The 25,558-nt window shown below is 47.1% G+C and overlaps 11 protein-coding genes across 11 annotated transcripts; 4 read left to right on the top strand and 7 right to left on the bottom strand.

Annotated features, from left to right (window-relative positions):
• Window positions 1–3,030: 3,030 nt before the first annotated feature.
• On the top strand, window positions 3,031–3,678 carry POJ06DRAFT_202522 (carbonic anhydrase; the record flags this gene model as incomplete). The annotated part of the gene is made up of 1 exon (XM_056185278.1): window positions 3,031–3,678. One exon carries the CDS (start codon window positions 3,031–3,033, stop codon window positions 3,676–3,678), a length of 648 nt encoding a protein of 215 aa, XP_056041013.1.
• A 94-nt stretch (window positions 3,679–3,772) lies between these two features.
• Window positions 3,773–4,746, bottom strand: POJ06DRAFT_261723 (uncharacterized protein). Its single transcript, XM_056188656.1, has 4 exons — window positions 4,621–4,746; window positions 4,333–4,429; window positions 4,154–4,248; window positions 3,773–4,095 (listed from the first exon to the last, which is right to left on the bottom strand). The coding sequence occupies exons 1-4, from the start codon at window positions 4,663–4,665 to the stop codon at window positions 4,072–4,074; spliced, it is 261 nt and encodes an 86-aa protein (XP_056041012.1). The 5' UTR covers window positions 4,666–4,746; the 3' UTR covers window positions 3,773–4,071.
• A 221-nt stretch (window positions 4,747–4,967) lies between these two features.
• POJ06DRAFT_34504 (uncharacterized protein) lies at window positions 4,968–9,606 on the top strand. The gene is made up of 6 exons (XM_056190905.1): window positions 4,968–5,213; window positions 5,283–5,389; window positions 5,462–5,766; window positions 5,822–5,886; window positions 5,939–8,181; window positions 8,243–9,606. The coding sequence occupies exons 2-6, from the start codon at window positions 5,339–5,341 to the stop codon at window positions 9,485–9,487; spliced, it is 3,909 nt and encodes a 1,302-aa protein (XP_056041011.1). The 5' UTR covers window positions 4,968–5,213; window positions 5,283–5,338; the 3' UTR covers window positions 9,488–9,606.
• A 224-nt stretch (window positions 9,607–9,830) lies between these two features.
• On the top strand, window positions 9,831–11,476 carry POJ06DRAFT_34473 (uncharacterized protein). Its single transcript, XM_056190904.1, has 4 exons — window positions 9,831–10,630; window positions 10,681–10,811; window positions 10,869–11,215; window positions 11,272–11,476. The coding sequence occupies exons 1-4, from the start codon at window positions 9,927–9,929 to the stop codon at window positions 11,356–11,358; spliced, it is 1,269 nt and encodes a 422-aa protein (XP_056041010.1). The 5' UTR covers window positions 9,831–9,926; the 3' UTR covers window positions 11,359–11,476.
• Window positions 11,477–11,597: 121 nt separating this feature from the next.
• POJ06DRAFT_271204 (thioredoxin-like protein) lies at window positions 11,598–12,076 on the bottom strand (the record flags this gene model as incomplete). Its single annotated transcript, XM_056189492.1, has 3 exons — window positions 11,598–11,657; window positions 11,710–11,980; window positions 12,033–12,076. The coding sequence occupies 3 exons, from the start codon at window positions 12,074–12,076 to the stop codon at window positions 11,598–11,600; spliced, it is 375 nt and encodes a 124-aa protein (XP_056041009.1).
• Window positions 12,077–12,544: 468 nt separating this feature from the next.
• On the bottom strand, window positions 12,545–13,764 carry POJ06DRAFT_261713 (NAC domain-containing protein). Its single transcript, XM_056188655.1, has 3 exons — window positions 13,601–13,764; window positions 13,080–13,253; window positions 12,545–13,020 (listed from the first exon to the last, which is right to left on the bottom strand). The coding sequence occupies exons 1-3, from the start codon at window positions 13,644–13,646 to the stop codon at window positions 12,779–12,781; spliced, it is 462 nt and encodes a 153-aa protein (XP_056041008.1). The 5' UTR covers window positions 13,647–13,764; the 3' UTR covers window positions 12,545–12,778.
• A 537-nt stretch (window positions 13,765–14,301) lies between these two features.
• On the bottom strand, window positions 14,302–16,850 carry POJ06DRAFT_34433 (uncharacterized protein). The gene is made up of 2 exons (XM_056190903.1): window positions 16,389–16,850; window positions 14,302–16,317 (listed from the first exon to the last, which is right to left on the bottom strand). The coding sequence occupies exons 1-2, from the start codon at window positions 16,596–16,598 to the stop codon at window positions 14,464–14,466; spliced, it is 2,064 nt and encodes a 687-aa protein (XP_056041007.1). The 5' UTR covers window positions 16,599–16,850; the 3' UTR covers window positions 14,302–14,463.
• A 410-nt stretch (window positions 16,851–17,260) lies between these two features.
• Window positions 17,261–18,369, bottom strand: POJ06DRAFT_34299 (uncharacterized protein). The gene is made up of 3 exons (XM_056190901.1): window positions 17,781–18,369; window positions 17,703–17,730; window positions 17,261–17,643 (listed from the first exon to the last, which is right to left on the bottom strand). Exons 1-3 carry the CDS (start codon window positions 18,222–18,224, stop codon window positions 17,435–17,437), a joined length of 681 nt encoding a protein of 226 aa, XP_056041006.1. The 5' UTR covers window positions 18,225–18,369; the 3' UTR covers window positions 17,261–17,434.
• On the bottom strand, window positions 18,370–20,963 carry POJ06DRAFT_34298 (uncharacterized protein). Its single transcript, XM_056190900.1, has 7 exons — window positions 20,611–20,963; window positions 20,454–20,556; window positions 20,265–20,385; window positions 20,073–20,212; window positions 19,847–20,018; window positions 19,219–19,795; window positions 18,370–19,168 (listed from the first exon to the last, which is right to left on the bottom strand). Exons 1-7 carry the CDS (start codon window positions 20,735–20,737, stop codon window positions 18,516–18,518), a joined length of 1,893 nt encoding a protein of 630 aa, XP_056041005.1. The 5' UTR covers window positions 20,738–20,963; the 3' UTR covers window positions 18,370–18,515.
• Window positions 20,964–21,362: 399 nt separating this feature from the next.
• Window positions 21,363–22,262, bottom strand: POJ06DRAFT_34308 (ribosomal protein S7 domain-containing protein). Its single transcript, XM_056190902.1, has 2 exons — window positions 21,620–22,262; window positions 21,363–21,564 (listed from the first exon to the last, which is right to left on the bottom strand). The coding sequence occupies exons 1-2, from the start codon at window positions 22,157–22,159 to the stop codon at window positions 21,448–21,450; spliced, it is 657 nt and encodes a 218-aa protein (XP_056041004.1). The 5' UTR covers window positions 22,160–22,262; the 3' UTR covers window positions 21,363–21,447.
• A 197-nt stretch (window positions 22,263–22,459) lies between these two features.
• On the top strand, window positions 22,460–25,045 carry POJ06DRAFT_34287 (P-loop containing nucleoside triphosphate hydrolase protein). The gene is made up of 3 exons (XM_056190899.1): window positions 22,460–23,047; window positions 23,104–24,605; window positions 24,660–25,045. The coding sequence occupies exons 1-3, from the start codon at window positions 22,528–22,530 to the stop codon at window positions 24,807–24,809; spliced, it is 2,172 nt and encodes a 723-aa protein (XP_056041003.1). The 5' UTR covers window positions 22,460–22,527; the 3' UTR covers window positions 24,810–25,045.
• Window positions 25,046–25,558: the final 513 nt, after the last annotated feature.

Below are 25,558 nucleotides of genomic sequence, written 5' to 3'. Positions count from 1 at the left end.
CACTTTTGCAATGGCGGATGACGGATATGGTCAGGTCAGGCGGATATCCGCATTCGAAGCAGCCCTAAGGTAGGCTACAGCTGAGTGCGAGTAGCAGAGATTGCAGCGTTCGTCTGCGCGAATATGATTGCGTTTGTGCTGCTATTAGATACTGCTGCTGGTGAAGGGCTTACGGAAGGGGAGTAGGGAAGAGGCCTTACCCTGTCGTTACCCCGACAAAGCGTATAAATTAACATTAACTCTGAACATATTAAACACTTATTAGCATTCCTAATATACTCTTACACTGCAGTTTCTTCCTACAATCTCTATCCGTGCGAACGTTGCATCACATCTGCAAATGAAACAGTTGTAGCAGCAATATCGTTACCGTAATCAATGTCATGATGGAAATATTTTCTCTGCTCAGTCTGGCCGCGTCTGGTGAACCTCTTGAGGATGAAGGAAGTCCACGTATCACTAGATTGCCATTCGAACAGCTTAGAGTTACGCCGTGAACCTTGGCTCCGCAAATTGTACCATCCATGTCAACCGTGCCGTTGGGAAAAAAGCGCGGACAACAAATTCCATTGCCACAGGCTATACTGAGATCGGCAGGTGGCGGCCCGGTAAGGTTAATGCAATTAACTTGGAACAACGGCGGACTGTATAAGCGTTGTGGACAACAAATTTGCGAAGAGTTCGCTGCTGAAAAATTCGACGACATAAGGCACACGGAGTGGACAACTAATAATAAAAATACTCAACCACGTTTCTGTTACGGGGATAAGTGTTCGCTTACATTACACTCTTAACCAATCCACTTTGAGTACCTCTCTGGCCAATAACCAACTTAGCAATAGTAATGGTTCTGTCAATGTGCCAATAGAAAAAAACCGAAGACACCTCCAATTAATGGCGTGCAGGACTGTATAACGTTGACAGTCACAAACTTTCAGTGTCTAAATATTGTAGTAGTTAGCATAATGCCGAAACACAAACACACTTATGAATGACTAACAGTTTAGATCCTCGCTATGTGTGGAACTGTAAAACTACGCCGATAATGTATGATAAAAAATAACACATATCTGGATGGTAGAGCGACTCTATATAGCGGAGACTGCAACACACTCTCGAACAGGCTTATCTGCGATTATTGTTTTGTGCATTAAATATCGGATAGTATTAGCCTCGTTTTGACGCTTAGCCTGTGGCGTAGTTATATTGCTAGCAAGCTTCAAACTCGTAAATTGCACCGCACGTCACTAGCACTGTTCGTTTATCATCCTGGACCCTTTACGACTACGCTTCTGGCAACACGGCCTAGGAATTCTCCAGCCTGAAGGTAGTAGTAGAGTCTGGAATTTTCTCAGGGCTCCTACACGCTTGGCTCAAAATGTCATAGAGCTGGACGCGAATACGATTTTCTTTATTCGAATTCGCAAGTCATATTCGAACCGCGAAATTTGGTTTGTTTTTAATTCGTGATTCATATCGGACGTTCGAATACGAATTGTAAGTCTGACATACCCGAATCTTAGAATCGACGACAATTTGGCATACCATTCTTGGGAAGTGGGAGCTGTTGTGTACGACATGGACTGAATCGCACGCTGCTGTCGTCGGCTCTGAGTACTGCTCTGCCTGCCGGTCGGGTGGAACAAAAATAGCTGCCCAAGTAACTATGGTCAATCGTGTCTTGACTTTTACGACATTTGATCCCTCCAGCATAAGGCCGGGCCACTTCTGTCTGTAATAGCGTAATATATTTGCGTTGTGCCGAGTTGATATTTGGTTCCACCGCGGCAGATGCATGGGTGAGCTTGTAAGCATCGGTAACGAGTGAATGCTTCCAGTCCAGGGTATTCGTGATGAGTAGAAGTAGGATTCCAGGTCCGGCACGGACTGATAGTATCACGTGAACCTCATTACAGGTCCAATTTCTGGTTGACCTCGAGAAGGACAATGTTGGCGAAATGCGTCGCTCCTTCCTTGTCGTGAAATCGTACCTATCAAGTAGGAGAGATTGATGTTGTCCTCTATATTGAAAACCGCACTAAACTTCTGACGCTGCATGGTCACTTTGTCACGTGTAGTACGTGATATAAACTAACTTCAGCTCAACTACTTGGATTGTTGAGAAGGCAGTCAGCATAAAACAGAAGGAGCTCAGATTTGTACAACAGACAGCCTATGAGAGGAGCTAAGCTCTAGTAAAGAAAGAGGCGAGTTTTCGGCTAGTTGCAGAGTAGGCAGAACGCGATATGGTAGGGACCAGCAGTGGACAGGCAGAGAAGTTACTAGGATCGCGGACTGGGGGTATTCTACTGTCACAGGACGGCGGTAGAATGATTATTTTGTCGCTTCTGAGAGCTCGCGGTCGTTCCGGCCTGATACTGGTGAATTGACGCGAGACACGATACCAGATTGGTCAGAGAGCGTCGTGAACATTCCGGCAATGTAGCACGTGGGTTAGATTTCCATCCTGGGGGTATTGATGCGGCCGCGTGGGCCATTTCGAGAGCAATGCCCAACCTTGCCAGGTGCTTACGAATCGGTCTAGGATGGTTGGCTTTCAAAGGGTGTCGTGATGTTGACCCTGCAACCAGCGTTGGGACTTTGGGGCATCAGCCAACGCCGCTGTGGGTGGGCTAGCGTGACGCAGGGGCCATTTTACTGTGTGCCGCCCACCAAAAGCGGCGCTGGTCGCTAGTCAAAGTCTTGACCCAACGGCCGCCCTCATCAATACTCAGCAACGTTTTGTTTCTCAATGCTTCGCCCTGCTCAGATCGGTCTTTTTCTACTTATGTTCTTCGTATGTATGCCAGCCGTCTCGGTCGTCTATATCACATAAGTCTCCGTCGTCCTGCCGTGCGATCGTTCTGTTCGGACGGCCTCACACTGTCCTCGCGCAAAGTTCTCACGTCGCAACTAGAAGGATCTCTAAGGTCTCGCTTCTGTTCATTCGCTACTCAATTGCATCGGCATCTCATTCGTCCTGACTCCGGACGACCTATTTTTCAACTTCAACGCAGGTCGTTCTCCAGCATGTCCCTGTCCAGCGACTTCATTGGCGAGCTGCTCCAGCGCAACCATGCCTGGGCCGACCGCACAGACAAGACCAACCCCGATCTTTTCGCTCGCAACGCCAAGGGCCAGTCTCCCCAGATCCTATGGATTGGATGCTCTGACTCCCGTGCCGGTGAAGGCTGCTTGGACTTGCTCCCCGGAGACGTCTTTGTGCACCGCAATATTGCCAATTTGTTGCCTTACAACGATTTGTCATCCTTGTCCGTCGTCCAGTTCGCCGTCGATGTCCTGAAGGTCAAGCACATTGTTATATGCGGCCACTACGAATGCGGTGGTGCCATCGCTTCCCTGGGCTCTAAGCGACTTGGATTGTTAGATAATTGGTTGAGAAACCTCCGGGATGTCCGGGCCAAACACAAGGACGAGCTCGAAATGATCCCGGACTTCCACGAGAGGCTTAACCGGTTTATCGAACTGAACGTCATCCACCAGGTCCATAATGTTAAAAAGCTGGTTCCTGTTATTGATGCCATCGCAGAGGGTCGTCTCCAAGTCCACGGTTTAGTCTATGACGTCGCCAATGGTCGTCTTAAGCCAATTGATGTGCCCGACGACCCCCACGTAGAACATTACCATCTGGCTGAGGACGACGGCGATTTAGAGTGAGTGGCTTAGCAGCGTCTAGGGAGATGGAGGAGTGAGTATTTCGTCTATGTTCTGGCGCTTACATATTGAATTGAATTTGGTGTACAATAGGTCATATAAAGAAAAGTTTCTTCTATCTCAAATTTACATCCATCATTGATGGCTTCAAATTTTCTGTGTTGAATACCATCACGGATGGACTGGCCGCAATTTAACTGAAATACTCACATGCTGCACCAAAACCCGTGCCATTAAAACCAATTTCAGCTATATAATCCCAATATCCGTTACAATTGAAATGAATGCGAGCCATCTAGTCTGCGGTATGCACGGACCCGTTTTCTTCGTAACCTGTATTTACATATGACAAATGCATCAACATCTCCATCCAAATATTCAATCCGAACCTGTCGCTTAGTCGTCCCAAATGCGAGATGCCTAGGTAAGTCGATTCGTTAACATTCGGCACTATGACAAGTCTCACATTTAAACATACCCGCCACACACTGGAAGTCTTGAACTCCTCAGGAGCCATTGGCTCGTCAGATTGTTTGCGGTATTCTTTGGTAAGACGCATATCACGTTCCATCACTAGTCATATCATTAGCCCAGGCCGTCGTTAGACTCCTACCGAATCTAGTAGGACCAAGCAGTCAAGTTGATAGTTTAGCATACTCATTTTATCCCACGCATCCCTGTGAACTCGTGGCTTATTGCCGCCTTCTCGCAGCAACTTGGCCGCTGACATACCGGTTCCAGCAACTCCGAACATCTATGTCGAAAATGATGTTAGTTGTCGCTATCGCGCAGAATGGAATTATTCAAAGACCACCGAAGCACTCCCTCGCATCGCAAATTCCATTTGTAAGAGATCATGTTGAATCGTTATTTCCGCGCCAGCCAGATATTTCCACCACCACCAACAACCAAGCCTGCAGCCTAACACAGAAAAAAAATACTCACAATAATAATAACGCCATATGGCAACAGAGCCTCAAACGGAATCATGTTGTTTTACGTATTACCGCTGCGCGCGGATTCTTGTTGGTCGCGTTGTGGTGTTAACACTTGCCCTGCCGCTAGTAGTACGAAAGTCTGAACAGAAATCCCTTGACCTGATAGGCTGACCGAAGACACCCGGCTTTGGGCTCAGTTGAGGACCTAACCCTGAGCTTAGCGGTGCGATGCTTTTGGGGTTAGGGTACTACTCCGCGCTTGGAGGAACCCGCAAACGGAACTCTAGACACTTTTCAATCGAAAATCAGGCATTCGAAATTATTGTTGCGATTAGCGGCATCTGACAGGAATTGAAGTGGAAGTATAGGCGCGCCTCGCGACGACAACCTGTGTGACCCCAAGCCGAAGTGCCTTACCGCGACGCGCCCTGGGTATTTTGGTAGCAGGGGAAAATACAGCGCTAGGTCAGAACGCGTTATAAAGAGCCTCAGCCAGCGTAAGGCTTACTTGATGAAGCGAGCAAGACACCTAAGGCGAAATATATATCTGTACAGAGATCAAATTTTGTTACGGGCATTATAGGTGTTAGTGCGGCGTAGGTTCGTTGGACTCATAGTTGCGCGTTGACTATTACATCGAGACTAACGCACATGCGTGTTGGTATATAGATCCGACCAGATCCGCGCGAACCAAGAAAGAGTGGGCTGAGAATTATTGAATATATATGGCGCTGGATAGGCGGCGGCGAAAGTCCGGGCGGAAGCCGTTTCTCAAGGTGAGTTCTTCTCTAGTCGGCGACAATACCATTATTTCAGATGCACCGGGAGACTAACAAAATGGTACTAAGCGCCATTTTAATTCTCTTTCAGAACCGTCCGGAAGGAACCGGAATACACCGGTGACACCAAACACGCGGCGGCAAAAAGCTCAGACGTCATCCCCATTGTCTGATCCTCCTTCTTCACCAGTCTCGATAACAAGGGCCAGTATCAACTCCAGTAGTCGGGAAGCAAGGAGGTCGAGACGTAACGCTGTGAAAGACAGTCAGACGTCTGCAGCAGTTCCTGGCGGATTGAGGAAAAACGTAAAGGCGAAGATTGATACAATTGTTCCGCCCTCGACCGCGAACGAGATCGCTCCGCCAACTTGCGAGTATGTTATGATGAGTCTGCGGTAGTTGGTAGATGGTTCTAATGTCGATTGTCAGGGTGTGTAGGGATCGAAGACGCGACAAGAGAACTAAAGTCTGCAATGAGTGCCGCAACTCTAGAGGTAGGCTGTCACCCCTGAATGCACTTTTCTCTCGCTAATCGAAGTTTTGAAGTACATATTGCATGCCTAGACCGCATTGAATCCTCGTCGGCGTCAATATCTTCTAGATCTAAGTGGATATGTTCCGCCTGCCATGTACATATGTCAGGGTCTGGTTACTCTAGAACGCGCGCGTTGCGGTCTCGAACTGTTGACCTCGAGGAACGAGCGAATCTCAGTAAGAATGGTACCGACAGTCCGGCTCTAACCCGTCCTAATGTTGATGATGCCTCCGAGGACATTGAATCTGCGTTGTCTGATCCACCTGACACGTTAGATGACGTCGGCAGTTTTGGAATCATTAGCAGGTCGCAGTCCAGTCAAATGCAAGATATCGTCAACGTTGAACCAAATGCTCAGCTGGACGATGGAGGAGCTTTTACAGATTCAGAGCACGACATGGGTAAAGATGTCGATGAGACAGCGCGGCAAGAACCCGCTAGCGATAGCGAGATTGACGAGTTGGTGTCAGCAGTGATCAATTATACAGAGAATGCTGTCGATGAAGTTGGTTTCGAACGCATTCCTAAAGATCGACAAGAAGATGCCACTGAGGATTCTGACCCCGGTCGTGTCGAAGTGCCGCCAACAGTCGAGACTGAGGACACTGCTCAGTCTCCACAACTCGAGGTCGCTGCAGAGTTGGAAGAATATTGGCCAGTATTAGCAGACGCAACGCCCGATACTGATGCTGCGGTTACGGCTGACGAAGCCGGTGATCAAGATGCGGAAATCAGAGAAGACGAGGATCCCGAGGATCCTGAGGATGAACCATATGAAGAAGATTCTCCTGATGAGGTGGAGCCTGAGGACGAGTTTGTCGACGCAGAGGATATTATCATCGATCCCGCACTTATTCAGGCACAAGAATCATCCGCTACGGGCGGAAGAGTTCTTCGAACGCGGAGCAGCGCTCTGCAAGGTCACTCCGACGTTGCTAGTCAAATGTTGCACGTGCCATCTCTACGTAGCCGAGAGCTATGGTCGACTGCGCACGTCACGAGCCATCCTGTAGGCGGATCGGCCGCTCCATCTCCGAGACGTCGGGGACGACCGAGGATCCATCCCGTAGGTGAATCACGATCAAGGCGGACAGATAGACGGCGATTCGGGGATGTGGGCTCGGAATATACTTCTAATGTTTCCGACGCAGAGCCTTCGGTTTCGCGTTCCCACTCTGCATCCGCCGTCGACAGTCGTCTAGTGAATCGCCAACGTCGTCACAATCAGCTCACATTCAAGCGAACTGGCCAGGACAGCAACAAGCTGATTGTATTTGAGAGATCGCGGTCATCGTTGATTGCGAGATTCAATCTGGTGCAACTGGCAAACCACGTCGATATTCACAAGGATAACCTTGGCATTTCTGGGTATCTTACTTATGATCACTCGCACAAGAACATCTATAGCTATCCAAAGAACGCATCTACATTTGTGAATAACGAAGATAACGACAAGGAGAAGCCGTATGGAGGTATATTATCCGCGAGTCAAGCTGATACTGCGCGAACAGTGCCTGGTTCGTTTGACAGAATGATATTTGGCAAGACCTTACTATTAGCTCAGCAGCAAGAAACGCAGATTGAAACTCGGAAACGAAAGCGGACTCAGGCTGCGAACAAGCGAAAGCATAAAAGGCGACGACTACATGAGTCTTCATCTGAGGACGAGTATACCGACGATGGATTTGTAGTTGCTCGCGACCGACCGCTACATGGCACGCCGCTATCGTCGCCATCGTCCTTATCCTCGTCCTCGTCCTCATCGGGTTTCAGCGCGGATGCTGAATTTTCTGATGATTCTTCCGCGTCAACAGCATTCAGTGATGAAGACGTTGAAGAAGACAGTGATGGGGAGTTGTTGGCTGGAGCTTCTAAGATTCGGGCCATCCGATTTAGTAAGTATGAGATAGAGACATGGTACACGGCTCCTTATCCAGAAGAGTACAACCGTCGATCTCTTCTCTATATTTGCGAATTCTGTCTGAAGTATATGCCTTCTGAGTACGTCAATTGGCGGCACCAAATCAAGTGTCCAATGCGGCACCCTCCAGGAGACGAAATTTACCGTGCGGGCAGAGTGTCGATATTTGAGGTTGATGGCAGGAAGAATCCTATGTATTGTCAAAACCTCTGTCTACTCGCAAAATTGTTTTTGGGATCTAAGACGTTGTATTACGACGTGGAACCGTTCTTGTTCTACATCATGACTGAAACAGATGAGCATGGCTGCCATTTTGTAGGGTATTTCTCCAAGGTGAGCGACGTTGTTGCTAATATTTTAGTTATCTAGATCATTAGTTGACGCTATAAATTAGGAAAAGCGAAACACCTCGAGTTATAATGTATCTTGCATTCTCACTCTACCCATTCATCAGCGCAAAGGCTACGGTAACTTCCTAATTTCGTTCTCCTATCTCCTGACACGTACAGAAGGTAAGATCGGAACGCCCGAAAAACCGTTGTCGGATCTCGGTCTGCTCTCCTACCGGAATTATTGGAAGCACACGCTTTGCTATGAACTTCGAGATTTGTTTACCCATCCCGGGCAGGGTGCTGAGGGGATCAAGAAAGCCAGCATCATGGAATTGTCCAGCAGGACTGGTATGACTCCGGATGATGTTATATGCGGTCTTGAAGCCCTGAATGCGCTTGTTCGTGATCAGGAGACGGGAACTTATGCCGTACGGGTCGACCGTGCCTTGATCGAGCGCCATATTGCGCACTGGGAAGCGAAAGGGTATATCAACCTGGAACCGGACAAGCTAATTTGGACCTCGATGGTCGTTGGCAAATCTGGCGGTATCAATTCATTGTTTTTTGCAGCTGCTGGTGTACAGCCTACGGTTAGCCCAGTTGCTGCTGCGGAGCAATCTCAGCGTGTGGAGTCGGTTGCTGCCCAGAAAGCGGCCCACGCGGGTTCTACCAATCAGTCAGGTGTTGCTGATTCTGTGGGGACTAACGCGGCTGATGCCGCCGATGGCAAGGGTATATCTAGGCAGCAAATTCCTATCGAGTTGCCAGAAATACCGAAGACCAGGTACGAAATTGTCACTCCTCAAATTCTCGCCGGAGTACCGCGCTCGAGATTGTGGAATCTCCCACACAGACTCGAGAATGAACGGGCGCTTGACCAGCGCAGGCAGCAGATTGACTATTCCTCTTCTGCTTCTGTGGAACCAGGAGATGAAAGGACTGTGTTTATGCCGCAACAGGATGCTGAACCGCAGAATGCGCCTGTTGAGACGCCGCGACGTCGCGGCCGGCCTCGCCGAGATATCTCAGTTACACCATCAAGTGCGACTAGGTCGACCCGGAGTAGCGGACAACCAGTTTTTGCCGGGGAATTACCGCCACGCCGGTACCAGCGACGTGCTGCTAGTTCGGTGACGCAGGAGGATCATGCTTATGATGAGATGTCGCCTGATCTTACTCCTCGTAGAGGAGGCGGTTCCGAGTACGTTACGATAGAAACGATACGGACAACAAGAAAGAGGCGTGAAGTGTCGCCATTGCAGGACGGTCTTTTGTCTGGTAGGCGTAGCCTACGTGAGCGGCACTGACTAGTGTGTATTTGGGGTATATGTACTTATTATTGGGAAGCTTGGTTTGGGATATCGAGAGATCTTGTTTGAGTGGCCATGTATTTGTAATTTGTGGAGTGCTATGAAGTTCGTACTGATATGGTTAATCGATGTATTATAGATGTATCTTATGGAGGATAATTTTGTACCCGATGGTTTCAGAAATTTGTTCCAGACTTTAAATTTCTTCTGCAATTTGGAAAGTTCGTTGGAAGCTCAGCTGGCAATGCCAACGTGACAACTCACCGATGCGCGAGGCACGAAATCAGGGGTTCGACGATTGGGTAATATACTGCAGACCCACTGAATACGTATATATGTGCCTCATCATAAGCGCAATTTGCAACCGCGAGAACTAAAATTTGTCTATTACACGGCCACGCAATACTATGTGCTGCTAATTTATTCGACAGCCACTATGCCGCCAAAGAAAGGAAATAAGTCGGCAACTAGCAGCAGCACGACATCCCGAACTGGCTCGACGCAGAGGGCAACTTCATCGACAAAAGCAGCCAGACGAAAAGAGCAATTGTCTACGAAGACAACAAGCGCCTACTTTAATCTCAATTCATCCGTCAACGACCGTTCAAATGAAGATGGCTCGGGGTTGTCTGGAGCTATCAATGATCTTGAGAGCGACGACCGTGAAGATGAGAGTGATTTCAGCGCAGACAATATAGGCTCAGAAGACGACAGCGAACCTGCAGAGACTGAATCCAGTGAAGAGGATTATGTGTCAGCCAAAAAGAGACGACGTGGAACTGGAAAGGCAGTCGCAAAGAAGGTTGCGGCAGCGAAGAAATCTACCAAGACGAGAAAAGTAGTCGACGATGTTGATGATGATGGCGAATTTGATTCACGAGAGATATTTATCCCTAAGCGACTCCCGCGACCGCTAGGTGGAATTAACTACGAACCGCACAACATACACCCAAATACGTTGTTGTTTTTGGAGGACCTAAGGAATAATAATGAACGCGATTGGTTCTGGGATCACGAGGCTGAATACAGAGCAGCGAAGAAGGACTTCGACGACTTTATTGAGACTCTATCGGAAAGAATGACACAGATTGACGAGACTATTCCTCAATTGCCACTGAAGGACATCTTGTTCAGAATATAGTAAGAATTCCTTCGCGAGATACAAATGTCCTCATATTGACAACAGCTAGTCGCGACATCCGATTTACGAACGACAAGACGCCGTACAAGCCTTATTTTGCGGCTGCGTTTTCGCGCACTGGGAGAGTAGGGCATTACGCGCATTACTACTTGCATTTGGAACCTGGGAAATGTAGGATAGGTAAGACTCTCTGCAAAGACTGTTACTCGTTCTTTATCTAATCGTTTTGTGGACTAGGAGGCGGTATGTGGCATCTGTCGGAAAGCAATAACCACGGACTTCAAATCATGCGACGACTGATAGACCGCGGTGGAAAGCGCTTAAAGGCTATCATTGAGCATCCTGACATGTCGAAATTCTTTTTCAGGGGCCCTAATCTGACGCCATTGGAGCAGTTTCTCGCTATGAACCAAGGCGATTCGCTGAAGAAAAATCCAAAAGGATATCCTAAGGACCACAAGGACATTCAGCTGCTCAGACTTCGCAGTTACACTGTACATAGGTTGCTAAGTAACGACGATTTCGCGCCTGGAAAGGAGCCTATTGAGATAATCATCCCAATCTTCAGAGCCCTAGTTCCTTTTGTGAGTTCTACAGTCGCTGTCCCTGGCAACGTAGTGTACTAATCGCATGAACACAGATCCAATTCTTGAACTCTGTCATTATGGACCAAGAGGAGAGCGAGGATGATCAGGCCGTTGAGACGAGCGACGATGGGGATCATTAAGCGTACTGATGATAATGTAACATTATGAATGTTGGCAACATTTGCAATACAATATATATATAGAAAATATGGTGGTCGTGGGCGGCGTTGTAGTTGACGTTGTACTGGAGATTGTCTCATTCGCTCCGACTGAATGTTCCACCCAAAATTCCCAAATGTTCATGAAATAATAGTAACCATAAGGCAGACCTGTTAATTTAACAACATATTCTTCCCGGCTCGTGTCACAGATCTCATGATCATTTTTCCAGGTTTTGAACTAGCGTTTTCAATCCGTTTACATCATCTCCAAGAACAGCCTACTAGGAGTCAACAATCTATCATTGAGTGGCAACCGACTAAATTGCTCACCTTTCCGTTAACCCAGTCGACAACGATAGGATGCAACAATTTATTAGCGCCACCATTCTCTAGAATAAGTGCGGCTTCTGACAATGATGCTGCTCCGGGGACAATGGTAGAGACTTTCTGTTCACCGGTGTAATTGAGGATCGTCTTCAACTGATCCTTCGTTGGGGGGCCCTCTGTAACATCCAGATCAAAATACTTTTGTTTTGATCCCTCAATATGTTTCTTCAATAATTGCAATGCCTGACGAGAAGCTGAAGATGTGGGTGAGTGGCTGTTAGGCGTTAGCTATACATGCAGGATTGATTATCCGAGATCTAACTGACAACAACGTTACTACACTTCGAGCACTATTGAAAGCACTAAACATCTTTGGAATGTTATCCTGAACCAGTAGTCACCACACTATAATATAACAGCAAAGAACTCTTGTTGGGCTTCGCGTAAAAGATCAATTTGTACAGTAGGAAGAGCCTCGTTGGCGGTGTCAAGGGCTGTTAACGCATTTCACGGGCGAACCCGGTCAAAATTCACCACCACACCGTCAAAATTGAAGATTTCATATCAAAATCAACCGCAACAGAATTAAATTGGTCAATCTAGCAGTTCAAATTGATAGCTATTTTACTACGACAGCGTCTGATTGTAAGCAGAAGGTATTTTGGATGCTGGTGAGCTGAAGGACAGGACCCAGAATAGTGTTTTGCGGTGGAATTTTACCCATTAGCGTGTTTTGGATTGTGACCGGTTCGGTGGTGTGGGCGGTTCGCTTGGGAAGTACGTTACTTGACGAGCATTACGTCATAACTTGCCCCGTTGCCCCGCAGCGCGAATCTGGCGACCAATGATCTCTCCAATGCAAAGTATACTCCAGTGACTCCTGGTACTTGCGAGCCCAACACTATAGCACATGTATTTACTTTTCCTTGCCTATAGGATACATTATACATGGAACATGTCGAACTACATTAAAGGATATCACCACCCATATTGCAAATGAATAATCATACCCTTCTAAGCGCCCCTGTGCAACTTTTCATCCGTACGCCTTCATATATCTTGTCCGCCTAGTTTACTCAACATCATTTTTGCTGTCAAAGTCCTCTCCAGAGACCAAATCGGGGATCTCATCATCATCTTCTTCTCCCTCCTTCTTATCAAGCTGTAGTGATTTGTATGATTCGGCCAATCGACGTAGGCTCGCAAGGGAATCAGGGCCAAGCTGGTTGAGGATACCGGGAAGGAGCTCCGGAAGATCTTTTTCCTCGCCGTTACCGTAGATAGCGAAGGTGTTAGCGGCTACAGAGGCTTGGACTAAGAAGTTGGTTAGAACCAGTACGATCAACCGGCCAACACCACATCATAATTCATACCCTTAGGAGCAGCAAAGTGAATAACCTTGCCATCGTCTTTGAACATGTTGACCTCCTCAATGCCTTGGATAGGCTGAACGTTGAGCTTCTTCAACGAAGCCTGTAACTTCTTGTCATCGGTTCCAGAGCTCTTGTGGGCTTTCTTCGTCTTTCGTCGAGGAGTACCCTTTCCACTATTACCCAAAAATTAGCTTACTTTCTACTGCAAATAGAGCAAATAGATTCGGATCGGTATATTCTCCCAGAGTACTCGTCAACTCCGCGCGATTGAGATCCCAGTCCAATGATTCTCGCAAATCTAACTAAATAAGCATACCCTAGGCAAATACGACGTCAGTATTCAATTTAACACACAATCAACTTATGCTCGTTTCAACTAGAGAACCGATCGACGGACGCCAGACGCTCACTCGGGTGTGCTCAATCTAGCGACATTTCCGTCTCTATCGGTACATTGAATCCAGCCCATACTCTCCGAAATGCAGTCCACTCAACTCGACAATTAAATAGATTCTACTTACCAATTCTGACCGACTGCTGAAGCTTGGCTAATTTAGCGGCGTCCATGATGATCTGCAGATAGCTATTTAATGATGCCGGAAGAATCAGGCTTCCAAACAACTAGCATTCTCTTTGGTGGTAGGGAGGGTTTGGAACTTACTTCCAGAGCACAAGCCCTAAGTGGTACGCGGTGTCCAGGCCAAAATTGGCGTGCACAATCGTACCTCCTTTGCCTTGGAAGCAGTCACAGCGCACATCAATTGCATCATTAGCATAAGGCGACATTATATGAGTGCCAAAGAATACACGGCGCCGCCAGTTTGGCATTGGAAATGCAGGTGTCCTCAATTGCAATTTTGTCTAGTTTATGGCACTGAATGAGAAACCTGGCTCTTCACTACAATACTGCGTTTCTATTAGTGACGTGTGATCGCGCGGTTTGCGAAGTGCGTGGGCGACAAAGGATGATGTTAGGTCAATATTTTACGCGGTTCATATCGTGTCACAGTCAGCTATCTCCAATCCAAAAGTTTGCTAACGACTATTTGCAAAATTCATAGCGGCATTAATAGATGATCCATTGACGCCATGAACCGACAGGATTTCTGAATGTTGTAAACTAATTGAAACACACAACACATATAGCTATGTGAAATATGAACCGATGAATAACAATGTAACCTATATGAACGCGATGCCAACTCCCAATCCGGCCCCGAGTTTTGCCATTCCTTATGCAGACCTGAAGCCAAACTCTACGAGTTCCTGAATTGCGCAAGCTTTCGATCCCTAAATGTGCCCTACCAATCTTCTTTGACATTCTCGTCGTCGTCTATTTGCAACCGTTAGTACACAGCCATTGCATTATCCGCAATAAAGGTCCCTAAAGGGTCTCACCACTTCCAGCTACACGCGTCTTCCTTTTGCTCAAGGCAACTGCCAACGCGTCTTGAAGGCTAGCGCTGTTTCCGGGTGTGTCTGCTCCTGATCCCCTTGAAGTGTCTGATGCACCAGTCTGAGAAATAACCAATGGACGCTCCAAGTGTGTCTTGTCGACCTTCTTCAATTGATTGGCACCGCCGGTGCCGCGAATAGATGCCATCAAAGCGTCTCTACCACCGCCAGCACCGCCAGGCAATGGCATTGGTTGGGCCTGCTCAGAATTGCCACTAAATCCTGGAGGTGGCGGAGGAGGTGCAACGCCGGCGCTAGGGATGTTCTGGAACGAGGGCGGAGGCGGGGGTGGCGGTATGGCTGTGGGCACGCTGAAAGCCATTGGTGCTACAGGAGGCGAAGAAACGGGCGCGCTATATTGCATCGGTTGCTGCATATTTTGAGGAGCCACAGCAGGTTTCATGTAAGACACGGGAGGAGGCGGCGCTGGTGGTGGAAGTGCGGATGATTGCTGTTGTGCCGCATAGTTGCTATAGGAAGCCGGTGGCCGTGGTGGTCTAATGGGTACAGTGTTGGCTGTTATCGGCGGTACGCTAGTTCTGTTAATCGGTGGAGGTGGTGGTGGCGGAGGTGGTGTTAGAGTCGCAGTATTTTGCACTACAGTTCTAGAACCATGCTTATGAGGAGGCGGAGGCGGAGGTGTCGGTCCGTGGCCTGTGGGCTGAGCAAATACCGGCGCCATCCCGTTCTGTACAGGCACACGACGCGGAAGAGATGGCGGCACTGGAACTGGCCGGTTCGCAAGGTTTGGCGCCGGTGGTGATCCAACAGGCGACATACCTGGAGAGTCTCTCAAAGGTAACAGAGGAGGCGGCCCTCGTGCAGGAAGCTGTGGTCCTGGTCCTGGAATTGGCTGACGAGGTGCCATGGCTGACCCGGTATTTGGGAAAGGCGGCGGGACATTGTATTTATGACCTGGCGCAGGAGTCCGCCTATTTTCAGCAGCATTGGCAACGGCCGGAGATCCTGGCTCCGGGCTCGGCGTCGAACTATATACAGGTGACGCACTATATCCGGGACTCGGACTTGGAGTGGGTGATTGTCGTGGTGCTGGAGATCTGGACGACGGTGGGAGATCAGGGAGAGTTGAGGGATTGAACGGCGGCGGAACTTTGTACAGGGGACCGGCCGGTGCTGAGGGTGCTTCTGCAGGTGCAGGTGCAGGCGGTGGGGGTGTTGGAGTTTGCGATAGTGGAGGAGGAGGAGGAACAGCGTTTGGTGAAGCCAAGGTTCGAGATGTGGGCGGTTGAAGAGGAGGCGGTGGAGGCGGTCCTTTAGCCTTCTTGTCGACGTGTTTCGCCAATGTAGCATCGCCGCCGCCTTTGATGTAGTCTTTGAGGGCATCTGCGTTTGAGGAGAGCATCTCTTCACTAATTCCCATTTCCTGAAGTTTCTCAACTAGATTCCTCCAGGACGGATCGACGTCATCATCCTTGCTGTCGGAACTCCTCACACTCTTCATATCTGATTCGCTATCATTGTTGATCGCAGCCAGTGTATAGTTATTGCCTAGCTTCTGATAACGTAAAACGTCGCCACGTGGTCCTTGTACCGCTTTCTCTGGTTTCTTCAACGCAACTGCATTCTTGTTGTTTACCGTAGCCTTAGATGCATACTTTTCCTTTTGCTGGACTTTCTTAAGAAAGTGATGTGCCTCAGAGTCGTCAGCAAAAAGCAAGCCGGCATAGCACTCTTCTAATTCAAAGGTGTGGAAAAAGGCCCGATCTTGATTGTATTGGAAGTCAACGTAAAGCTCTTGATCCCAGATAACGCCTCGATTTCCCTGTAATGAATAAAACCATTAGCTAATCAATCTCATCAACAATAGAGTCTAGTTGTCAGGCAGTAACTAACAATGATATCAACGACCTTCAAAAAGAAGGTGTTTCCTGTCAGATCGTTGACCAGGGCAACTGCTCCAGACACGCCAGTGAACGTCCAAATATTCGGGTCGGGATACGCTATATATAACCGCGCAACCACCGCATCAATTACTTTATTTGACGCTTTCGGAATTGCTCGCTTGATCTTCTCCTTGTCGGCAGCAGTGATGAGAGTCGGCATGGCTATTGTTGGCGTGGTCAGGCGTCGCGGTGGCCAGCCGAACAGTGCCGATCAATAACAGAATTCGATGGAGCTCGTCTGTCTGGTCAACAGTAGGCTATCTAAAATGCGCGCCTATCTTCTCTAGATATGTTCACTTGCGAACGACGAACGAAAATTGTCGATTGCTGCGGGTGTCGACGTATGATCACTTGCGACAGCTCGAGAGTGTAGCCGTGACAACTTAATCCTGCGCTCACTTGCGCCAATAGGAATAGGGTTTGGACACTGTAGACCGCTCAGTCTCCTCAGGCCAGCCGGCATACGTCATTAATAACGGGACAAAACAAAACTCACACCAATTTGCGGCTGAAAGAATAACTACGCGTAACAAAACAGCACCCTTGTTATTGGACTTTCTCAGCCAGGTACCAAGATGCTTAATCATAGCAGTGACAAGATTGATTTCATTAATTAACTCAGGACACAGTCATCTGTATAAGCCGTGAACTCTATGACAGAATACAGGGTAAGGTTCTAATCTAGTTTTTGTCATTTGAGACATAATTTGTCTCATTCAAGATGTTATAGAACACGAAAGCAGAAGGCTTAAGAAGATACTTCAACCAGCTCCGCATTGTCAATTATAGGTAATGTACGATAGCCGCGACGACGATTAACAACCGCACTTGTCATTACGCTCAGCATGCCCATGAAGCTGCCGTACAACCCCCCGGATTGGCGAGGTACGCTCATAATGTAATTTTGTAGTTGTGGGATGCACACAAGGTCAGTTTCATCTTGCTGAAATAGGTCGAGCTCGTTTTGAAGCTTTTCGCGGTTAGTTGGGACCCAGCCTACTCAATATTGGAACCTACCTCCTTCATTCTTTCTTTTGTCAAGCGCCTCGGTAGCTCCATCTCTGCGTGTATATAACGGGGATGAGGTTGAAGATCGTCTCTGTTCATACAGTATGGAGCGCACGGGCTATGCACTGCCATTTTCGAAGAGATGTTGTCAATGGGTGTGTAATCCGCATGCCCGTCCAGTATTGTCGGTCCCTCACCTGCGGCAAAATGATAGTTAGCATGTCGAATGCGGTAGTATACCCTTGCTGAATGCTACCATTGTCAGGACTGTTGGTTCTGGACCCCTATGTCTGATTAGTGGCTTTGTCTTGCTTCAATTTTTAACTAGTCTTACATCGTAAAACACCATCCAGGACCTTGTCAATTCATTCAGGTGTGAACGGTATGGGGCAGTTGTTGGAAATGACAAAAAAATATCGTCCGATATTTGTCTCAGTAGTCTCAGCTTTGCCAGGCTTACAATAAAATTGATGATCAAATTGTCATCGATCTCCACAGTCTTGTAGTCTAACTCCACCAAGAAGTCATAGATTGCTTTGTAGTCTTGGGAACTCATATTGAACATTCTAAGACTATTGTTGACAATATGATACAGGTACAGAACCTCGAGCGTTTTTTCTGCTGGTATGCTGAATCGTACCATTGCTTCTTGGATGCGAATAAGTGTGAGCGAGGTCAACGAGCCGCAGTAGAGCGCCTCTATTAGCTCTTCGAATGCATCTTGCGAATCCGGCATTAAGGAGCCCGCAAAAATATAGCAATTTGAAAGGTGATCCATGTTGAAGATGATTGTGGGAGCATTGCCGTTGTCAAATCTATGCAGGATGAAATATTGACAATCGGTCCAACGCGATTTTATTGCAAAACAGACCGCCACCCCGTGAAGATATGTAAAGCTTATTGCTAGTCAGTATCTTATATAGAATGCAAATCATGATTTGTTATATTTACACTTGCGAATTCATACGTACATGCTAATCGCCCATTTAGAGTATCATACATTCTAGCATATATCCGCCAGATCATGCTTTTAATCCCAGCTATCCCATGTACCATATACTTCTCGAAGCTACTTTTCTTCCTCATCTTCTGTATCCGTATTAATATCTGTATCACTATCCTCCTCTTCGCTACTGCTCTCCTCCTCTTCCTCACTGTCCTCTTCGGACATGTCATCGAGTGGCCTTCTCTTAGTCTTGCCGCCACGCAGCTGCGCCATTGCTCCAGCAATGCTGTCCTCCTCCGGGTCGGAGATATCGTCTTCTATTTCTTCCACTTTGGGTGCAGGCTCGATGTTCAGCACTACAGATCTCACAGCATCAGCTCCGATGTACGCATTCGACCTGAACTCAACCAAAAACCTGTATTGGCCGATCTGATCAGGCATTGGTGCCGATAGTTGAATCTTGTAAGTAGTAACTGATCCATCGATGTACATGCGTGTCACATTCGACGGTGGTTCGACGATTCTATTTTCTCGCGGATTAACGAGAAGTACCGTCCACTTGGGCCGAATATACACCGGCAAATATGGCGCGTAGATCGCCTCCACCTGCGGAGCGATATCGTTTGTAGACAGCGGCTTCTTGATTGTCAGAGCGTTGTCCACCTCCTCCAAATCCTTTGGATCAGGGGTTGGAAGCGTTGTGCCAGGGTTGGATACTCGGAACTTGATCACTAAATGCGCAATGGATTGGGGAGTCACAACCGTTTCGCCAGGAACTGGAGAACTATTAGCAACGTGAAGTTCGTGCGCTACCAGCATCACATACCTTTGAAGAACGCATCCAGTATCTCTATTGTTGGAATTTGAAAGGCGACAGCTCTAGCAATCTTCCAATCGTCATCACTTGTGATACCAAGGACTTCTTTCTGTTCTTCGTCACTGAGACAGAACGTTGACTTCAATGTAGAGCTTGTTGAATCGATTATGTGTTCCTTGTCGACTTTAGGCAACTGCAAAAGCTCGTTGGACTCGGGCGGAAGAGCTTGCGTGAATGCTTGCGTCAAGCTAATAATTTTCCGCAACAGAGTAGCATTCTTAAACGCAGACGCAATATCTAGCATTCCGTCGAGAATAGCGACCGATCGGGACACTACCGCTAACTTTCTAAGTTCATCTTCAACTTTCTCTCTGGATAAGTAAGCTGATAGATAATCGTAGACAGTATCAGATGAAATTCCGGGAATGAGAATTTTGTACTCCTGGGAATTTGCTAATAGCCGGATTAGATCCTCAAACGCAAAATTATCTAAGTTCGACTTCGCAAATGCTTCGAAAATATTGGCCGCCGTAACCGTATGAATTCTGTTTTTGGTATACTGTTTCGTGCCGCTCCACCAATTCCACTACCGAATGCTTAGTAAACCATCTAACTGCCCAGAACCAGATGAACCTACCACTACAAAAGGAAGCGCGACTCCAACTAGACAGCTGTAGCCCAGTATAACGAGTGGAGTACCCCTTTCTTCCACCAACCACTTTGGTAAGGCAATGCCATGCTTCATCGGCTGCGGACCATCAGGATGGCCATACTCGTTAAAATTATTACGTGTGACTTCATCTGTCAAGCTTTGGTTCTAGTCAGCACACATTATCCTGTCAAGGCTCTATTAGCGTACTCACGATTTATATGCCTTGGTCATTTCCACGAATTGTGCCTCCATGACCTCACGCGTTGTGTTGACAATATTACGAATCTTATCCGGGTGAAACTTCAGGGAGAGTTTCCGATACCTGCTCTTGATCTCACGCTCCGTCGCAGACTTTCCCAATCAGAATGAGTCGATGACAAGAAGCCACAAGTTCTATACGTACAGAAGGGATCCCTAAAATTTCATATGGATCAAAGCGCTTCCGGTCCTCAGGAGTCTCTTGAGTATGTATGAAGTACGCCACCACAACCAGAATGATCCATCCTATCGCAATAAAAATATTTCTAGGTGCCAAAGATTGCATTAGTCCACGATTCTTATACAAGTCAGGAATCAGATTCCCTCAACTTACGTTTTTGTGAAGATCTTACTCTTTCTATTCTTCTTCCGAAACTTCTCAACCTCCTCATAATTCTCCGGTTTATATCCATTCTCGAACTTTGGTGAATAGTCCTCTAATTTATCCGTTAGCTACAATTCTATAGTTGCTATCGATGTTGGAATCTCACTATCTGGTTTTACCGCGCGAATCGCAGCTTTCCACGTAGATGGAAGTAGAACCAATGACAGTAACGTCATGGCGAAGTATGGCCATACTTCTGCATTCTCGTCATATGAATAGCGAGAGTCGCTCATTGCTCAATCTTGATCAGATATAGCGATCTGAGAATGGAAGCCAAGCGACTCAGTACCTGGGTTGAGGCGGTTCGAAATCAGCTTACCTGAAGTCACCAAAGACGAACACCGAAATTGAAGTATAGTAGTATAACAGAGATACTACAAGCGCATGTAATCTAATGCTGGTGGTGGAAAGGAATTGCTGATGATTGTTGACTAGCACTGATATTGAGCTGAGGTGCGTGTTGACAGGAGTAATTGCCACGTTCCAATTGGGACTTAACAGGGTAAACGTTGAACACTAGCTACACAGGTCTGCAAGTATTATTTAACTAAAATCTTCTCAACGATCCTTACCTTTCAGAACGATGACTCTAATCAGTACGAATTATTAAATTGCATGGTACTCGTCAGGTCAATTGAGTATGCGGACAGTCTACGTTATGTCATTCGCCTACTTACGGCAACTTGCGCGCATCGGAGCTGTTTTCGATCAACAATATCCAATCGCAAGAATTCGTCTCTCCACTATATATGCACCATATCAAATCAAATATGAACAATTATTTTTACACGAAATACACTTTTGAAAACCTCATAAAAAAGGAACAAATTTGTAATATCCATACACCCACAGCCACTCTAACGGTTAGACTTCGCGACACGCTCCAACTCATCCTATTAAATGTCAGCGCGTAATTCATATGTCAGTTCTGCAATAGCATGCGTCAAGATACCTTCTTCTTAATAGCATAGGAGTTAGATGAACCCTTGCCAGCGTTGATGAGTTCCTCAGCAAGGCACTCAGCAATGGTCTTGATGTTGCGGAAAGAAGCCTCACGAGCCTACATCTAACATTAATATAGTGATTCTCACTTGACATCGTACAGCAATACATACACCAATAGTAATAAGGGCAATTGCCTGGTTGACACGTCTCAGAGGAGAGACATCGACAGCTTGTCGTCGGACAGTACCGGCGCTGCCAATACGGGTAGAGTCTTCTCTTGGGCCGCAGTTAACAATAGCATCGACAACGACCTGCAGCGGGTTCTGGTCGGTCAAAAGGTGAATGATCTCAAGAGAGTGCTTAACGATTCGAACAGCCAAAAGTTTCTTGCCGTTGTTGCGGCCGTTCATCATCAATGAGTTCGTGAGTCGCTCAATGATCGGACACTGAGCCTTTCGGAATCGTTTGTTCGCATAACGGCCCGCGCTGTGAGCCAGATAGACAGGCTGGCGAATCTGGATGTAGTCGGTGAGAGAGATGTCCTTAACCTCGACATCCTCGAATGACCACTTATTGAAGAGCTTGACCTGGCCACTCTCAGCAACAACGTCCTCTGGAAGAATAGTGGAAGGAAGAACGGTTTCCTCAACAACTTCCTCAACCTCCTCCTCGTAAACTTCAGCGTGATCGACTTCCGAGCCCTCGGACATTGTGCTGTATGGTTAATAGATCGTTGGTGGTGGTGACTGAAAAGGACTGTCTACTAAACACTGGTACTACCTTCAACAGAGACAACAATGTCCTTAGTCCAACATTGGCAGCACGATCTCGAAATTCATTCGCTCTATAGTTAAAGGTTGTGACTGTCGATGTAAATATGTAGGGTTGAGCCCTAGCATATGTTGGGACTATTCTTTGGAGTGATACGTTGTGTCCAAATGCTGTCGATGTCACCGAAAAAGTTTTAAAGTTTGGCACCTTGAGAGAAACGTTTTCTCCTGCGGGATCAATACCTCACGAGATAAATTTGTGCTCTTCAGTCGAGAGGTTTGGCTTTAACTTACACATACGACATAAAATGGCAAGATCTCGGTCCCGGAAACCACAAGCTGAAGATTTCATTGAGACCATCTCGGATTCTGACACATCCATCCCGGATCTGGACGACGACTTGGACGAAGATGAAGCAACAAACATGACGGGGCCTGAAAAGGAAACCAGACCTGGCAGTAGCAACAAAAATCGGAACGACGAGAGTGATTTCAAACTGAAATTCGAACTGGATGATTTTGAGACGGCGGCACAATTTGAGGGCTGGGACTTCGAAATGAAGGACCGAGCGAAAGGTAGTGGCAGACGACAAGTCGATCTCAACAGTATAATTCAGCGTCAATTGAATAAGTCCAATGCTGTCAGTCAGGACATATCTGAGAGTAGTAACGAGTCCGATGGCGAGTCTGAGGTAGATAGCGAGGAAAAGGACAGGAACATGGCTAATTCCGACATGAAGACTTCCTCGAGAGTTTCATCAGAAGTTAAAGTCGATGCCAGCAACATGAAAAGAGACTACGACTCTGAAGCAGATGAACAGCGATCAGGTAATTGTCACCGAATTTGGCTATGCGTCAAACCAATTGCTAATATATATTTCTAGCGGAGAATTTGAAAGGACCGTACAGACTACCGTTAGAAGTCGAGTCGGATATTGATGGTGATGTTAAAGCTTTTGAGGACGATGACGGGGACAGGAATATCTCCGCAATGGAAGAAGTCGGAGATCAACATTATGACGAGATTGTTGATGATGATGAACAGGAGCCTGATGATGAAGACGAAGGTGAGGAGAGTGAACAAGAAAGAGATGATCCCAAGGAGGTGGCCAAATTTTTCGCCAGAGGCCCGAAGGATGCAGCCTCTGCGCATAAGCAATTTCATACTCTCTCCATCTCTCGGCCACTGCTGCGAGGCATTGCTACATTAGGTTTTGTTTCGCCTACTCCAGTGCAGAGTGCAGTGATTCCCACCGCTCTTCTTGGTAAAGACATCGTAGCTGGTGCTGTCACCGGCTCCGGCAAGACAGCTGCTTACATGATTCCAGTCTTAGAACGGCTCCTTTACCGTCCTAAGAAGATTGCATCTACCAGAGTCATTGTTCTTACCCCCACGCGTGAACTTTCCATCCAGGTCGCTGACGTCGGAAGAAAGTTGAGTCAGTTTATTGCCGGCATTAGATTTGGATTAGCCGTTGGTGGGTTGAATTTGCGTCTTCAAGAGCAGGAGTTGAAGTCTCGGCCAGATATTGTAGTGGCAACTCCGGGCCGCTTTATCGATCATATCCGTAACTCGCCAAGCTTTCAGGTCGAAGATGTTGAGATTCTGATTATCGACGAGGCAGACCGAATGCTGGAAGAAGGCTTCCAGAAGGAATTGACGGAGTTGTTGACTTTGCTTCCATCAAAGAGGCAGACGCTTTTGTTTTCTGCTACAATGAACTCGAGCATTAAGTCTCTTATCCAGCTCTCGCTTCACCAGCCGGTTCGAATTATGATCAACCCTCCCAAGCAGGCGGCGAGTGGCCTGATTCAGGAATTTGTCCGTATCAGGAAGCGAGATACGGCGAAGCCGGCAATTCTGACGTGGCTTTTAAAGAAGTTCGATCAAAGGGAGCGTGTGATGGTGTTCGTCTCCAGGAAAGAGACAGCACATAGATTGAGAGTTGTTCTTGGTCTGCTGGGGATAAAGGTTGGCGAGCTTCATGGTGCACTTTCTCAGGACCAGCGCTTGACTGGTATCACGGACTTCCGTAATTCAACGGTGCCAATACTGGTTTGCACCGACTTGGCCTCTCGTGGTCTTGATATTCCGAAAGTCGAAATCGTCATCAACTATGATATGCCAAAGACTTACGATATTTATCTCCACAGAGTTGGTCGAACTGCTCGCGCAGGCCGCACGGGTCGAAGTATTTCTCTTGTGGGAGACGCTAAGTCGGAGCGCAGCATTGTCAAAGATGCGATTAAATCTGTTGAGAAGCAAAAGAGCAAAGCCATCAGTCGTAATGTTGATTGGGTGGCAGTGAACATGATCGTCAAAGATATGGAAAGTAAGGAGGAAATGGTTGAGGAAGTATTGAAGGAGGAGAAGGAAGAGAAACAAGTAAGTCCTGATGACATCTGGAATATTTCATAACGGTAACTAAGAAGCACCTAGTTGGCGATCGCGGAAATGGAGCTTCGTAAGGGCGAAAACATGGTTAAGCATTGGGATGAGATTAAATCTAGACCGAAACGAACCTGGTTCGCCGACAACAGCAAGAAGCGGCACAATAAGAAGAGACGTTCGAATAAGGATGACGAGTAGATGTACAAAAGAAAACGAAGTTTTACGTACGCAACTTTGGCGTTATGGGAGTATGGGTTCATTATACACGTGTGTTTCTAAGTTATCGCATCAAATTTAACTGAACATCGGCTAATGATGCCATTCGGCTCCACAGGTTTGATTGCAACGTGGAGAACTGTACATGCTCTTATCCAGCAGTTAATGTAGTCAAAATATTCTTGTCATTATGGTCAGAAGTTCTGTTTCAATGGAATGGGCACAATTTGTGTATTTATCATTCGTACACCAGTGGTCCGCGACGAGGAGTAACCCTACCCCTATGCTCGTAAATTATTGCCACTCTACTAGGCACTTGCTGTCAAGCTTTAGGCTGTAGGTTATTTTATCGACTCGCAATAGTGACATACCATATGTTTCATTTTAAAGGTTCTCTGTATTTTGATTTTAGCGTAACTGGGATTGTGGCGTAGCTATTTCGTAGTTGTGCGGATGCATGGGGTATGTTTCATTTTCCGTTACCAAGGCTTACATTATCCAAACTCGCAATTTCTTCCACAGGTGCCCCCATCTGTGATCTGTCTTATTAATAATAAGCTTGGGTTTCATTACATTGTCTGGAGATCCGCAAAGGAAACTGTGAGATGGACACGCGACAGTCCGCTTGGATAAAGTTCTCACAGTTGGAGTGCGGCCCTTGAGAACTGACTATTATGGGCTCGATTCCGCCAAAGATCGAGCCGCTTCAAATAAGACAGTCGCCATGTTTC

Source organism: Lipomyces tetrasporus, assembly GCF_029532465.1.
Source record: "Lipomyces tetrasporus strain NRRL Y-64009 chromosome Unknown POJ06scaffold_11, whole genome shotgun sequence".
Taxonomy (NCBI): Eukaryota; Fungi; Ascomycota; class Lipomycetes; order Lipomycetales; family Lipomycetaceae; genus Lipomyces; species Lipomyces tetrasporus.
Note: the sequence above shows the minus strand (reverse complement) of the source record. Positions and strands in the feature narration are given on the sequence as shown.

Coding starts and splice junctions, on each gene's coding strand:
- POJ06DRAFT_261723 (XM_056188656.1), bottom strand. CDS start 4,665: ATGATTCCGTTTGAGGCTCTGTTGCCATATGGCGTTATTATTATT. Junction 4,430..4,620: donor CATATGGCGTTATTATTATT/GTGAGTATTTTT, acceptor TTTTCGACATAG/ATGTTCGGAGTTGCTGGAAC. Junction 4,249..4,332: donor GGATGCGTGGGATAAAATGA/GTATGCTAAACT, acceptor TGATATGACTAG/TGATGGAACGTGATATGCGT.
- POJ06DRAFT_34504 (XM_056190905.1), top strand. CDS start 5,339: ATGGCGCTGGATAGGCGGCGGCGAAAGTCCGGGCGGAAGCCGTTTCTC. Junction 5,390..5,461: donor GGCGGAAGCCGTTTCTCAAG/GTGAGTTCTTCT, acceptor AATGGTACTAAG/CGCCATTTTAATTCTCTTTC. Junction 5,887..5,938: donor TGAGTGCCGCAACTCTAGAG/GTAGGCTGTCAC, acceptor GAAGTTTTGAAG/TACATATTGCATGCCTAGAC.
- POJ06DRAFT_34473 (XM_056190904.1), top strand. CDS start 9,927: ATGCCGCCAAAGAAAGGAAATAAGTCGGCAACTAGCAGCAGCACGACA. Junction 10,812..10,868: donor ACCTGGGAAATGTAGGATAG/GTAAGACTCTCT, acceptor TTTGTGGACTAG/GAGGCGGTATGTGGCATCTG. Junction 11,216..11,271: donor TCAGAGCCCTAGTTCCTTTT/GTGAGTTCTACA, acceptor GCATGAACACAG/ATCCAATTCTTGAACTCTGT.
- POJ06DRAFT_261713 (XM_056188655.1), bottom strand. CDS start 13,646: ATGGACGCCGCTAAATTAGCCAAGCTTCAGCAGTCGGTCAGAATTG. Junction 13,254..13,600: donor TCAGCAGTCGGTCAGAATTG/GTAAGTAGAATC, acceptor TTTTGGGTAATA/GTGGAAAGGGTACTCCTCGA. Junction 13,021..13,079: donor TCACTTTGCTGCTCCTAAGG/GTATGAATTATG, acceptor CCAACTTCTTAG/TCCAAGCCTCTGTAGCCGCT.
- POJ06DRAFT_34433 (XM_056190903.1), bottom strand. CDS start 16,598: ATGCCGACTCTCATCACTGCTGCCGACAAGGAGAAGATCAAGCGAGCA. Junction 16,318..16,388: donor TGAAGGTCGTTGATATCATT/GTTAGTTACTGC, acceptor TATTCATTACAG/GGAAATCGAGGCGTTATCTG.
- POJ06DRAFT_34299 (XM_056190901.1), bottom strand. CDS start 18,224: ATGGATCACCTTTCAAATTGCTATATTTTTGCGGGCTCCTTAATGCCG. Junction 17,731..17,780: donor CCTGGATGGTGTTTTACGAT/GTAAGACTAGTT, acceptor AATCAGACATAG/GGGTCCAGAACCAACAGTCC. Junction 17,644..17,702: donor AACCAACAGTCCTGACAATG/GTAGCATTCAGC, acceptor ATTTTGCCGCAG/GTGAGGGACCGACAATACTG.
- POJ06DRAFT_34298 (XM_056190900.1), bottom strand. CDS start 20,737: ATGAGCGACTCTCGCTATTCATATGACGAGAATGCAGAAGTATGGCCA. Junction 20,213..20,264: donor AAATTTTAGGGATCCCTTCT/GTACGTATAGAA, acceptor TGATTGGGAAAG/TCTGCGACGGAGCGTGAGAT. Junction 20,019..20,072: donor ATGACCAAGGCATATAAATC/GTGAGTACGCTA, acceptor CTAGAACCAAAG/CTTGACAGATGAAGTCACAC.
- POJ06DRAFT_34308 (XM_056190902.1), bottom strand. CDS start 22,159: ATGTCCGAGGGCTCGGAAGTCGATCACGCTGAAGTTTACGAGGAGGAG. Junction 21,565..21,619: donor TTGCCCTTATTACTATTGGT/GTATGTATTGCT, acceptor TGTTAGATGTAG/GCTCGTGAGGCTTCTTTCCG.
- POJ06DRAFT_34287 (XM_056190899.1), top strand. CDS start 22,528: ATGGCAAGATCTCGGTCCCGGAAACCACAAGCTGAAGATTTCATTGAG. Junction 23,048..23,103: donor AGCAGATGAACAGCGATCAG/GTAATTGTCACC, acceptor ATATATTTCTAG/CGGAGAATTTGAAAGGACCG. Junction 24,606..24,659: donor AGGAGAAGGAAGAGAAACAA/GTAAGTCCTGAT, acceptor AGAAGCACCTAG/TTGGCGATCGCGGAAATGGA.